Source organism: Salvelinus sp. IW2-2015, linkage group LG34 (genome assembly GCF_002910315.2).
Source record: "Salvelinus sp. IW2-2015 linkage group LG34, ASM291031v2, whole genome shotgun sequence".
NCBI lineage: Eukaryota > Metazoa > Chordata > Actinopteri > Salmoniformes > Salmonidae > Salvelinus > Salvelinus sp. IW2-2015.
This window is the reverse complement of record NC_036873.1, coordinates 8,942,225-8,956,146: the sequence shown is the minus strand read 5'-3', so window position 1 is coordinate 8,956,146 and position 13,922 is coordinate 8,942,225. Positions and strand designations below refer to the sequence as shown.

Genomic DNA, 13,922 nt, shown 5'->3' with positions numbered 1-13,922 from the left:
GACAATTTTTTTATTGGGTTGGCTCGTCAAAATTGACACACACAAATATTTTTTTTATATAAAAATAAAATGAAACAAAATTTGGCATTTGTTAAGATGTATTTTTTTGCAATTTTTATTTTATACTAATCTAATCTGCTCCGACTCTGCCATCAGTTAGACAGCCAGGATCATTAAAAACGGAAAGGGTGCTTATTAATGTAGAAAGASCATATTCTACATTGTCACCTCACTCAAAACTTCCTATTTTTTTGGGCATCTAAAACCATGATTTTGTCAAACAGTAAAGTGCAATATCCTCATGATTCCTGTAATGAAAGTGTGCCTGTGCCCATGTGCCTGTGCCCTCGCTGGGGCCTACTGCTATGATGACCGAGCCACTCTCCTCTCTCCCTATGCGCTCGAGAGAAAAATGCCCTCTGATCAAATAACATTTAAAAATGCAATTGCAGGAAATTCTGGAGTCCTARTTTGACATAAAAATATAGCAACTGTAGCGTAATTGTAAACCCAAAATGCATCACAAATTCAATCACTGAATTAAGTTGCACATCAAAATATCWRGAATCATGCATTCCTGCTTGGARGTGTTAGATGAAAACGTATTTCTTGAATCAGTAGTCTATTTATGATAGTTCTTAATAAAGYAKTATGAATGACTTTATAAGATGATTCCAAAWCATGATTTGMGTCCGACCAAATCATGGGCTGGGGCCARCAACTGTAAAAGTTAGTGTCACCAGTGACACCGGGGGAAAATGTTAGACTGGAGCCCTGTAATAGTAATAAAAAATTAAGGTCAATGAGGTTTCAGGCCAATTCGTAATATTATGTGTGTAAATCTGTGACAGTACGGACCTTCCAGCAGGACAATAACCCCAAGCACACATCAAAATCCCCCCAAAAATGGTTAATTGAACACATGGCCATCTAAGTCTCCAGACTTCAACCCCATTGATAACCTGTGGTTGGAATTGAAGAGCAGTGGTGGACTTAACATTAGGTAGAACAGGCAATTACCTTATGCCTCACATCATCAAGGGGCCTCGTTCGTGAGCTGGGCATCATTTTTCTGCTTGAGGATCCCCCATGTTCCGCTCGAGGCCCCCCAACRCTACATATAGTGAGACAGAGGACCACTGTTCAGTTCGTTCAGATGCTTTCTCCAGTGAGATAGTATWAGCCACTTGCGTATTGAAGGAAAGTTGGCAGGTGCACAGTGCACTGTTCGGATGCTGGAATTTTTAGGATGAACGTGAAGTGATTTGTTTGACAAATCAGATGAAAACATAATGTTTGGTTGTGTTCATGGCACAGTCAAATGTAATACATTTTTACAGTTAAATGACATGTATTTACTATAAAACCCATTAAAAAATGTAGGGGGGGGGCCTCAGACTGGCCTCTGGCTGGGGTCTCCAAATCACTATGACTGTCCCTGTTGAAGAGGGCAGTRCATAATTGCAGATGACGAATATCAAGGATCTGAAAATATGATTTATGTAGGATTGGTCTAAGATCCCTCCCAAAGTGTTCTTCAATCTCATAAACCATTTTAAAGTTGGCGGTGTGCGCAGTGATGTGGGCTGGTGTGGATAAATTGCCAGGGCCAAATTCTTGTCCCAGTCAGCCCGTGCCCAAGCACATTAAGCAGCTGGAGGCAGCACAGAATCAGTAGCATGTAGTGTGCCACTCCAAAAATMGTATATTGTATTGARATGCCACCAAGTGGCTGTGAAATGTAGAAAGGTGAGTTCTCCATTCAGCACTCCAACAGGTGTGTGCCCTTTGTTGAAAAGCATCATACACATTTCTCTCTCCCGACCGGTTACCAAAGCCGCATAGTGATAAAGATGGTGGTCAACACRGCAGCRCAGTGGTGCTATTAAGTCATTTATCTAACACTCCAAAGGGTGCATGTCGGCTCTCATGTCAGAAGATTTTGGATTGATTTAGAATAGTTTATTTTAAGGGAAACCACTTTTAATGTTTCTTTGGAAAATACTGACATCATGTTTTATTTTGACCCAACTGATTTGGAGCCCGATTCAATTGTTAATTTACTTATTTTTCTAGGAAGATTATTCAGAAGATGAAGTGGGCGGAGAACAAACAGCTTTTTAAGTTGTTTAAGGTGGAACTGAAACATTATTTTGAAATGATCAGAAAATGTAAAAACAAAAAAGCAGTACATACCATAAAACGTTTTGACAAATGTACATTTTCTTTTGACGTATAATATGTTAAGTTTATGTACTCTTGTCAGTATATTTAAATGTTTTTATTTTTTGTTATTGTTCATGTTCAATATATAATTAAATAAATACATTTTACGTGAAAGTCCATTTTAAAGACCCAGTGCAGTCAAAAACGTGATTTTTATTATTTTTTATTATTATATTTATTGTATTGCAACAGTAATAACAATATTACACATCAATACAGGGACATTCCTGTGAATACAATGGAAAAAAATAAATAAATTGAACAACAGGCAAACCTGGTGGGATTGAGTTTGGGCCTGCCTGGTGATGTCACCGGGTGGTAAATTAGTTAATAGACCAATAAGAAAGAGTTCCGAACCCCTCTGCCAATAACAGCTAGTTTTCAGTTTTCCCCTCCACACTCAGACCACTTCCAGATAGTCCTAGCAACCTTTTTGCTTGAGAAATCGCTCTTTGCTAAGAAGCTATTTTTGTTTATCTTTTACCATTTTAAATGAAAACATCACAGTACTTAATTGTTACACAGAAATTATTTGATATTGAGATAAAACCGTCTGCATTGGACATTTAAACAAGAAAATGTTACATCACTGGACTGAGAATGACATGTCATTAGAGATGAAGCCAGCATAAACCCTTTATAATTCACTGTATTAAAGTGTAATACACATTGTATAAATGTAGCCTTTTCGACTGATAAATTACAAAGATGTATATGAACAATGTGTCAAAAGAAATATGTACAYCAAACAAATGTATCAAAGAAAAATGTATTTATTGTAATACTGTACTATGAAATTGTAGTAGCGGTGTGTGTAGTAGAGGTCAGCCAGGTCACCCGTGATACAAGTCAGTAGGGAGATTACCTGGAAACTAGCCACTAGGGGCAACAGTGAGCATCGGCCTCTGATTCCGAAGGTTGCAAGTCTGAATCCAGTAATAGAAAGTTGTTTGAGATGTTTGTTTTAAGCCTTTAACCCTTCCTTAACCATTCGGAGTTAATGCCTAAACTTAACCTTTGAAATGTTATGTTTGAGAAACATGGATGAACGTCTAATTCTGACGTAAGACTGTGAGAGATTGTTGGTAGTGGCTTCCGGACAGCGCCCCCTGTCTGCTACCCACTCATTTTAGAACAGTCATTCTACTTAAGGCTACACAAAACTTTAAAAACATAAAATAATAAAACATTCTATCGTTTACAAAGAAAGGACTGGATAACACAGTGTACTCTTACATTCACTGTACTTTGTGTTAGACTTTACATTCAAAATAAAATCAGATAACACAGCATGTATGATGTTTGCACTCGGCCTACATTTCCCATGACTAGGAAGGCTGTCTGTGCATGCAGACTCTTTGCACAGCTCCTGCGCGTCCGATTTCACAGATCTGTAAACACTCGGGATGGGACCAACACGTGTTATGTGGTCTGTACATATAGATTTTGGGGTGATGATGCTGCGAACCTGTGCAACTGCTGAACAATATGTTGCTCATGCATTTAACCTTGGTTTTATTTTGGCTTAAAGGAGACGCAACAAAGTGGTAACGCGACATGGCCCGTGCAAATAGTTAGGTTTACTATAGCTTTAAGAATGCAAAATWGTGTCTGGTTCTTTAAAAATGGATATTGGTTTATTATTATAGTAAGAATTAAGAAAGTTTTTTTTAAATTATTGATCAATAAATGAATGCTTATCATTTGCGGACAAGGCCCGAATTCTGTGAATTATGTCACAGTCGGATTACGGCCTTTAGCTAGCAATCCAAGCGTTTGATCGATGTATCAAATGTAATWATTTTTTTCCTGTCAGTACAGTATCAGAGAAAGTAATAAATACGACCCGGGACAAAAGGGTAGGAACCAGGAACACGCGGTAATGGAGCCGCAAATCGGCGATAACAACAAAAGGGAAGAGCCCGAAGACGACAAGGCCACGGCCCAATCCCCGGCCTCGAGTGCAGCGGTCACCCCGCGCAGGACTTCGAGAGGCCGAGGAGTCGGCCGGAAGAAGGGGGTTTCTCCTTCACCGTGTACGAATGGAGCAACACCAGGCACTCCGAGTTCTGGACGAGTGTTACGAGACCGGTCTACACGAACGGTACCAGCTTGGTTGCAGAGCGAGAAGAGTGACGATGCAGAAGAATCGAGCCCTGACAAAGCCGTAAACCGCAGGAGGAAGGCTGCTTGTCCACGACCCAGGAAAAATGCCTCCTCCGCAGCTCCAACAGAGAGTACAGAAGAGGTCGGGAATGACGACAGTAGTCAAGCTCATGAGTACGTTCGTATACGCCTTTAGTACACCATACATTGCAAAATAGCCGTGTCCTCTTTAATACACGTAACATCTTTAAATGCCTGTGAAATTGTTAGCCAGCCAAGTTTGCTTGTCAACATTTTAATGCCATAAAACCGGTTGCATGCATTGCTGCTAATTGTATTCTCTGAAATGTACGTATTCCAGCACAGTTCCTTTTATAAAAGGGAGGAGGAATGGGGAGGGGTAATACCTGGTTTTTAATGTCTAATGTACTTTACCTGTTCTCTCCTCATTCCTGGTGCAAGCGYTTTTGTCAAATTGTGACCTGTATGTAGCAGTCTTGAATGACATCAACTCATGTTGATGTCACATTGTACATAGCTAGATTAAGAGTTAGCCAAMAAGTTCACTATTTTGATAACTATCTTTCTCTGCAGCTCAGGGGACCCAAAGAAACCCACTGTTCAAGGTAGGTGACCACCCTCATACATTGCTTGATAAACTAGACAGACGTGTCTACAGTAACAAACTAATAAGACTTGTTGCAGTATTCTAATTCAAGGTGTATATGATGGCACTCACTTTGCCTCTTCCAGCCCCCCCTCACTCACAGAATGCTCAGGCGCGTGCCAAGGCACCTTCTGCCCGGGGTGCCAGGGGGTCCGCCAAACTTGTGTGCAAGAGTGAGCCTGGCACCGACACCCCAACCGGTAGGCACACCAACCAGCTAAATTGTGTTTGGGATTAAACTGTCTGGGCTAACAAGGACTTGGGTTGCATGGACACCCGGGGTTCGATTTCTGGTCGGTTACCTCTATTCTGTGGGGGTTGGGCCYTTCCCGAYACAGAGAGGAATGTGTCATCCTGAAAAGCCCAATTAAATTGTAATATTGGCATTATGTGATTTATTTTTCCAGTGGAGGCAAAGGTAGTCGAAAAGAAGACATTTGGGATGTGAGTATACACACACATTCTTACTCATCTCGTGTGTGTGTGTGTGTGTGTGTGTGTAGGGCTTGGGTCGGTCTCTCTGTGCTGCCGTAGTAACACTGACTCCTCTCGCCTTAGTGAGAAAAAAGAGGAGAATGAGGAAGATGTTCTCTTGGGAGGAGAAGATGAGCCTCCTTTCCAAGATGACCCGAAAGACCTCAGCTTCCAGCCACAGTCACAGAGGTAATGTTGGCGAGACGGCAGTGTGTGTTGATCAGAATAGGCAATAATCAATGGTCCACAAATGTTTAGCTAGTGGAGGTGTGGTAGGATCATTGTGTGTGTGTGTGTGTGTGTGTAAGGCTATGAGTTTGAGCACTGTGGTTGTTACAGTGGGGAGGAGGTAATCAGCAGTGACGAGGACATTCCCTTCAGAGATGACCTCAACGACCAGAGCTACAACCCAGAGGCTGAGACTACTAGGTGTGTGTGTGTATATGTGTCTGTCGTAATGCATTCCATTTGTGAGTGTGTGTATGTCAGCTCCAATGAATTATTCCCTTTGTGTGAATGGGTGTGTGTGTGTGCATGCATATAAATGTTTGTTTTACCCATGTGACCTGTCTGTTGACCTTCAAAATGGATCCTCCGTCTCTCAGGGATGTCCCCAAACCGCGGCGCAAACCCCCAAGACAGAAAGAGAAGGAGCCAGGAATCAAGATAGAGGGCACAGATGTGAAGCTGGAGAATGAGTTCGGAGAGGGGGATTTGCCCAGAAAGTAAGCCCCCCCCATTCTCCAACCTTCTCCCAAAGTGTGTACTTTCACTCTCCCCATCYTGTATTTAAAAGCATTGGAAGTGGCTGGCGTTTCCACCATTGTTAAATCGATAACGGAGTGTGTGCAATTGCAGACTTTAAAGGAAGGGTATGCAAGGGCAGACTTCTTTCACGTTAATGGACATTTTAATTGGATCTGGCATTGGTTTGGTCTCTTGATTTAACTCCTTGCTTGAATAGAGTTCTCTCAACTTCTTTTATTCTCTCCATTTCCCTCAGAAGAGGCAGGCGAAGGAAAGATGATAAAAGTCCCCGGCTCCCGAAAAGAAGGTAGTTGACATTGCTGTTCAACTGCAACAATACGCTTTATATATATATWTTTTTTTACAGTCAACTAACAGAACATTAGTGAAATCATATGTATAAAAGCCAAACCCTCACCTCTGACATGCATGATGATTGACACACATGATTGACAGTTCTGTCATGTCCCGCCCCCACAGGAAGAAGCCCCCMGTGCAGTACGTGCGTTGTGAGATGGAGGGGTGTGGCACAGTCCTGGCTCACCCTCGCTACCTGCAGGTCTGCCATAGCAACTGTAGTGGTCGCCATGGCGACGACTAAGCACCCAAGCTATTCTAAGATTGAGTTGTGCACGAACAGGGTTGGGGTCGATTTCAATTCGGAATTTTTTCAATGCATGCAATTGAATTTCAATTTCACTTCTTAAATTGGGTGTGGAAATGGAATTGARCCCAACACTGGTGAATAGTATTTAGCTTTTTTCCCCATCCTTCATCTCTCTCTGACTCTTTTTCCTGTAATTCCCAGCACCATATTAAGTACCAGCACCTGTTGAAGAAGAAGTTTGTATGTCCTCACCCATCCTGTGGAAGACTCTTCAGGCTGCAGAAACAGCTACTTCGCCATGCCAAGCACCACACAGGTAAACACACACGGAGAGATCCACATACACCCACACTGAATACGATGTCTAACTATCRTCACTTAACATTTACATTCACACACAGGTACATTTATATATACAATCACACACAACCAGCGCTTGACCTGTCATTGTTTTCTGTGTTTGGCTACTGCCAACTCACTCTGTTCCCTCTCTCAGACCAGAGGGACTACATCTGCGAGTTCTGCGCCCGCGCCTTCAAGAGCTCCCACAATCTGGCCGTGCACCGCATGATCCACACCGGAGAGAAACCACTGCAGTGAGTTTCCATCTCCAACCTCATTTACTTGTTTGCCTGGTTGTTCATTAATTCCATTTATTTACAGTTGAAGTTTACATACACCTTAGCCAAATACATTTAAACTCATTTTTTCACAATTCCTGACATTTAATCCTAGTAAAAATGCCCTGTCTTAGGTCAGTTAGGATCACCACTTTATTTTAAGAATGTGAAATGTCAGAATAATAGTAGAGTGATTTATTGCAGCTTTTATTTCTTTCATCACATTCCCAGTGGGTCAGAAGTTTACATACACTCAATTAGTATTTGGTAGCATTGCCTTTAAATTGTTTAACTTGGGTCAAATGTTTCGGGTAGCTTCCCACAATAAGTTGGTTGAATTTCAGCCCATTCCTCCTGACCGAGCTGGTGTAACTGAGTCAGGTTTGTAGGCCTCCTTGCTCGCACACGCTTTTTCAGTTTTGCTCACAAATTTTCTGTTGGATTGAGGTCAGGGCTTTCTGATGGCCACTCCAATACCTGGACTTTGTTGTCCTTAAGCTATTTTGCCATAACTTTGGAAGTATGKTTGGGGTCATTGTCCATTTGGAAGACCCATTTGCGACCAAGCTTTAACTTCCTGACTGATGTCTTGAGATGTTGCTTCAATATATACACAATTTCCCTCCTCATGATTCCATCTATTTTGGGAAGTGCACCAGTCCCTCCTGCAGCAAAGCACCCCCACAACATGATGCTGCCACCCTGTTCTTCACGGTTGGGATGGTGAACTTCGGCTTGCAAGCCTCCCCCCTTTTCCTCCAAACATAACGATGGTCATTATGGCCAAACAGTTCTATTTTTGTTTCATCAGACCAGAGGACAGAATTTTCCAAGCTGTTTAAAGGCACAGTCTACTTAGTGTATGTAAACTTCTGACCCACTGGAATTGTGATTAAGTGAAATAATCTGTCTGTAAACAAAAAAATTACTTGTGTCGTGCACGAAGTAGATGTCCTAACTGACTTGCCAAAACTATAGTTTGTTAACAAGAAATTTGTGGTGTTTGAAAAACTAGTTTTAATGACTCCAACCTATGTGTATGTAGACTTCCAACTTCAACTGTAAATGTCGCACCTGTCCGTACCTGCACCTCATCTGACCCCCTGAATGTACCCCCTCCTTTTTTCTTACATTCTACTTCTCTCCCTCACTTCCTGTAGATGTGAGATCTGCGGCTTCACCTGCCGCCAGAAGGCCTCCCTCAACTGGCACATGAAGAAGCACGACGCTGATGCCACCTACCAGTTCTCCTGCTCCATCTGTAACAAGAAGTTTGAGAAGAAGGACAGTGTGGTGGCCCACAAGGCTAAGAGCCACCCAGAGGTGCTCATCGCCGAGGCCCTGGCGGCCAACGCAGGGGCCCTCATCACTACCCCCGCGTCCCTGCTGGAGGCCTCTGGAATGGGTTCTGTCGGGAACCAAGGGGAGCTGGTACGACTGGAGCCCGCCCAGCAGATGACTCAAGTGGGGCAACGGGTGGCTCCGCTGGGGCAGGTGACTCAAGTGGGCGAACAAGTGACCCACATGGGGCAACAGGTAGCTCAGATGGGTCAGGTGAGCCACCAGGTGGTAGTAGTGAGTCAGGACCAGGGCCTCCATGCCATGCAGATGCCCCTAACCATTGCCCTGTCTCCCATCGACCCCCCATCGCCATCCGACACCCAGCAGCAACCCCACCACACCCTCCAGCTCCAGATGCCCCTTCATTTTGTTCAGCAGGTGGCGGCCGCTTCCCCGCAGCAGCAGCAGTCGCAGCAGGCCCAGATCCAGCAACTGGCCCTTCATTCCAGCTCGGTGGTAACCCAGCAGCATCAGCCCCACCAGCTCCAGCAAATGACCCTGCAGTCTTATCAGCAGAATCAGCAGCCGCAGATTCTCCACATGACCTTCCAGACCGTCGACGGGTCGCAGACCCATCTCCAGCAGATCCCCCTGTTAGCCACCCCCCAGCAACTCCAAACCCTCCAGAGTAGCTCCCATATTTCTACCGCCAACCTCCCTCTCATGGCCCAGGTCCAACCCCAACCTCTGCCCCAAACTCAGGACATTCAGCTTCAGGACCCAACCACTGTGGGTTGTAGCGAAAGCTACACTCTGGACGATTCTGTTCTCTCTGCCTCCTCTCCTTCCGCTAACACCCTTCAACAGTGTGAGACTGTAGGGGAGGGAGAGGTAGTTTGGGAAGGGGGCGGAGAGGGAGACGGAGCAGAAGAGGGGGATGTCTTGACTGATGCCACAGAAGTACACATGCAACATGTACTTATCTAGACTAGTCTGTGTGGGTGGGGGGGGGACTAGCCTGGAAATTCAAACTGAATTCAGCTGTTTCACTTCACGATCACTAATTAGGGAAGTGAAACAACATAAGGTGATTCAGTCTGGATTTTGAGGTTAGGGGAAACTGGGAAAGACAGTAATAAAAGGAGAGGTCTAGCGATGTCCCTCCTAATGTATTGTGGCACCATTTGAAATATATAGGATCACAGAAATATGTATTTATAGTCACTTTTGGTAGCTTTTTAGATCTACCCGCATCAGGGCAGTTGTGTGTGTGAGTTGTTGCCTTTGTACATAAAGTGATGTAGCCATCTATACCCATCAACTGGCCTTCTGTGTTTGTGTGTTTAGCGTTTTCATCAGAAGAGGCTGGTGGGAGGAGCTATAGGAGGACGGGCTCATTGTAATGGCTGGAATGGAATCGATGGAACCGAGTCAAACACGTTCCCATGTTTGGTGTGTTTGACTCCGTTCCATAGTTTCCATTCCAGCCATTCCAATGAGCCCCTCCCACCATCCTCATGATACTAGTATCACAATACTACGGTCCTCAATTTTCCATGGCAAACACAAAGCAGACCGTTTTGTTCCTATCAGATCTGCCCTAGCCAACACCCTTATAGTGGTGGTTTTGGAGGTGGAACTGGGTTAGAGCTGTTCAATGTACAAGCGGCTTATGCCATTATATCTAGAGTTGACATTGGCTGCACGGCATCCATCATAAGAAATCCCCATGCAGCCTTGTTTACAAGTTAGAAAACACTGGAATGTGAGATGTAGCCTTATCTAGCCTAAACCTTGATTAGGTTGATTGGAAATCGTTAAACGAAAGGAGGATTTCTGAGTGTCATTATTTCTATATAGCCTTACACTTTCTCATTCTGAACATCTAATGCAAGTGGGATGGGTGTGTGCTCACTGATTTGACAGCTCTAACGCAGTTACACCTCCAACGCCGCCAAAACACCAGCTAAGCGGGTGTTAGCGATCACTTGATCTGATTGAATCAAGCCTATAGATCGGGCATGCATCGGCAAAGCATGGGCAGAGGAAATCGCACAGAGACGGACAGGTTATGGCAATGTTACAGAGGTCATGGAAATCACATTCAAAGTAAATGCTGCATATGTCGGCTCAATCGGAATTGACTTCAATGTCAAACGCTTTCGGATCTTCCTTAGTCCACTCCATATTTTATCCTGGCTTTATCCATCCACAGTAATCCAACTAAATATATATTTTATTGCAAAAACATCAAATTATGGAAAAATATTTATTTCAGACATAAATCCTTCTACATACTACATTATCTTACAAATTGTCAATATAAAAGGGAAATTATCAAGTTGATATTTTATAGAACGATAGCAATCCGCAGCTTCTGAGCAGCACAACATGTAGAGGAATGTTCATATATGTCTGCCCTCTTGTGGCCACATTGTGTATGGCATGTATAAGATTTCAGGAAGATCTTGCTTCAGCTACAAGGAATTGTGTCAAGTACATGATAAGTTATTTGAATCTCAGTTTACGTGTCCGGTGTCTAGCAGTGGTCCACAAAAAATAACTCACCCTGTGGACCCCCGGGATAAGGGTTAAAGGACACTAAGCTACATCTTCTCATAGGTCAGTTGGTGTCCACAGGTGTTACAGACATTCCTGTAGAGATCCTCCTCTTCAACCACTAGCTCCTCAGGGCCGTATTCGTGAGCAATGGTGTCCCTTGTCCACACGCTGCTCCTCACTGCACGACACAGCTCGGTTCACAACAGACTAAATAACAATCTAAAACATTTAATATGAATAAGTAAGCGGAATAAACATAAGTGATACGGGCAAGCTCAGTGTGCAGGTTTATCTTTTAAATCAATAAAACAAAACTGCATCACCCGCTTTCCACAATCCACTGGAGCTGGTAGGTTTGATCTATATTAGGTGACTTACTTGAGTGGCCGTGTGGTCTGAGTGAGGATCAGAACACAGTAGATCTGTTGTCTGTAAAGCCTATTGTCTGTCTCAATCCCAGTATTTCATTCATGTTTATAAAAAATTGTTCACAATTTCTTTTTAACTGTTACTGACCTTTGACCTTTGTGTGCTGAAGCGCTTCTGCACCTCCCTGTTCTCTCTGGACTCCTTAGCCTCCTCGGAGCACCCCGCCTCTAAGGAGCGCTTCTGCACCTCCCTGTTCTCTCCCGACTCCTTAGCCTCCTCGGAGCACCCCGCCTCTAAGGAGGGTTTCTGCTCTCTAGCCAACTGCTTGTGGAATTGTCAGACCGAGCAGACATGGCGCCCAGGTTAGCTCAACACTGTCTACACTACTAGTACATTTACATGTGATATCTTTGTCATTTAGCAGACGCTCTTATCAAGAGCAACTTACGACCAATGCAGAGTGCTAGGAGTCAGTCAGCCAGCCAAGGTGCCCTAGTCAGTAAAAAAAACCACCCTTGATTATTGTTGTTACTGATTGTTTCTTGTGACAATCTTGATAATTGTTGATGTTGTTATTGATATGGCCAATGTTTCAGGTAGCTGGGCTATAGAAAGAAACTGACTCCACTTAGCCACTGGCATTTGCTATGGCATGAATCCATACGGGGGCACACATGAACCAATGGATCTTATCTTTGACAGATGACAGCATAGCTGCTAGACAGATGACCTCTGATAGACGTTGACATAACGCAACAGATATGACCCTGCTGCCTCCTGCAATGGTTGATTAGTTATAAATGTACATACCTGGTTGACGCACGACTTTACTCCCCCTTTGCTCCTCCTGTCCCTCTCCTTCATCAATTGCTCCTCCTGTCCCTCCTCTTCTTCATCAATGAAGAACCCGCCTCGAGAGTCGAATGTTTTTTTTACGACTTTAGCCGAGGTGCCACCCCCCTCTCCTGCCAATAGTCCGCTAGCAAGTCGGGCTTGCCTCGGCATCAGAGTCCGCTGTCGGTTCCGTTCGATCTTGGCTTTCATTGCAGTTTTTTGGGCTGGAGAAGCTTCAATCGCCGGTGTATGGGGCTCCAATAGATCCATCCCAGAAAGCAGGAGCTAAGTGTGTGTGCTTTACATTGTGACTGATGCCGGAGTGTGTTGCAACTGGTCCAAAAAAGCAACCCTGTGCTGCCTCTCCTTTCAATCTTTCTCTAATCAACGCAAAAACCATTGAAATGAACGGTTACATTTTCCTAAACTCAACCCATAACTTTATTTGTATCTCCAGTTCCTATGTCCATGTATCATTTAAGTGATCACAAACACAAATAACAAAACATTTAAAGCATTTATTTAACAATGATAAAAATGTAGCTTAAATTTCCAACGGACAGTTTCTTCCAAAAGGTAATACGTTTTCAATGAAACTACAAAAACGTCATGTACAAACTACCAATCTGACGTATATGTACTGGACTGAACAGAGGTTCGGAAGTGTGGTATAGTTATCCTATCTTGCATACTGACAAGCGGTGTATAGAATACTCTCTGGCTGTAGTCTGGTTAGTTTGCACTTGCTCACTCGTAAGCATGGGTAGGGAGAAATTTAAACCATATTTTACACCAGTCCATACATCCATGGGGGGAGTAAATTAGTGCAGAATAATGGTACAAAATTGGAACACATTCCCATTTTCTCTTGTCACACACTAAAACAATGTGAGCGTATACACACACGCGTATACACACACACACACACACACACACACACACACACACACACACACACACTGTATTGCTGCTGACAGTATTCCTGTGTAAGTCGCTCAGTTCAAATTGACCTGTTCCCTCTTCCTCTGCATTGCATAATTCTTCATTGACCTTTTCGGGGGCACTAGGGTGTTACTCAGCCCTACTCTCCTCTTCCTAGACTGCTGACCCTTCTCTTCAGGGTCTCCTCCCTGGTTGTCGTGAAAGTTCTGGCGACCCATGTATGAAAAGCCCCCCGCGTTGGTGTCAGCTTGGTCCGATCCGGGATCGTCACCCGCAGGGGGGTCATAGTCATTGGGAATGATGGAGCTCTGGAGGTCGCTGTCATGGGCAAACTTGCATTTGATCCCGAACCTGCAGCGTCCCCGAGAGATAGGCACGTGACTAGGAAAAACTCCTAGAGAGGAACCCCGGCTATGAGGGTGGCCAGTCCTCTTCTGGCTGTGCCAGGTGGAAGATACAGACGATGTCATAAATGACCAGCATGGTC

The 13,922-nt window shown here is 44.0% G+C and overlaps 2 protein-coding genes across 2 annotated transcripts; one reads left to right on the top strand and one right to left on the bottom strand.

Annotated features, from left to right (window-relative positions):
* Positions 1-3,381: 3,381 nt before the first annotated feature.
* Positions 3,382-10,049, top strand: LOC111958372 (E3 ubiquitin-protein ligase ZFP91). Its single transcript, XM_023979628.3, has 12 exons — positions 3,382-4,506; positions 4,927-4,958; positions 5,086-5,199; positions 5,407-5,443; positions 5,558-5,662; positions 5,813-5,902; positions 6,079-6,198; positions 6,477-6,527; positions 6,701-6,779; positions 7,029-7,143; positions 7,324-7,423; positions 8,608-10,049. Exons 1-12 carry the CDS (start codon positions 4,109-4,111, stop codon positions 9,713-9,715), a joined length of 2,349 nt encoding a protein of 782 aa, XP_023835396.1. The 5' UTR covers positions 3,382-4,108; the 3' UTR covers positions 9,716-10,049.
* A 1,285-nt stretch (positions 10,050-11,334) lies between these two features.
* On the bottom strand, positions 11,335-12,703 carry LOC139023641 (DNA repair protein complementing XP-A cells homolog). The gene is made up of 4 exons (XM_070437157.1): positions 12,470-12,703; positions 11,814-11,980; positions 11,669-11,685; positions 11,335-11,468 (listed from the first exon to the last, which is right to left on the bottom strand). The coding sequence occupies exons 1-4, from the start codon at positions 12,701-12,703 to the stop codon at positions 11,335-11,337; spliced, it is 552 nt and encodes a 183-aa protein (XP_070293258.1).
* Between the last annotated feature and the right edge of the window lie 1,219 nt (positions 12,704-13,922).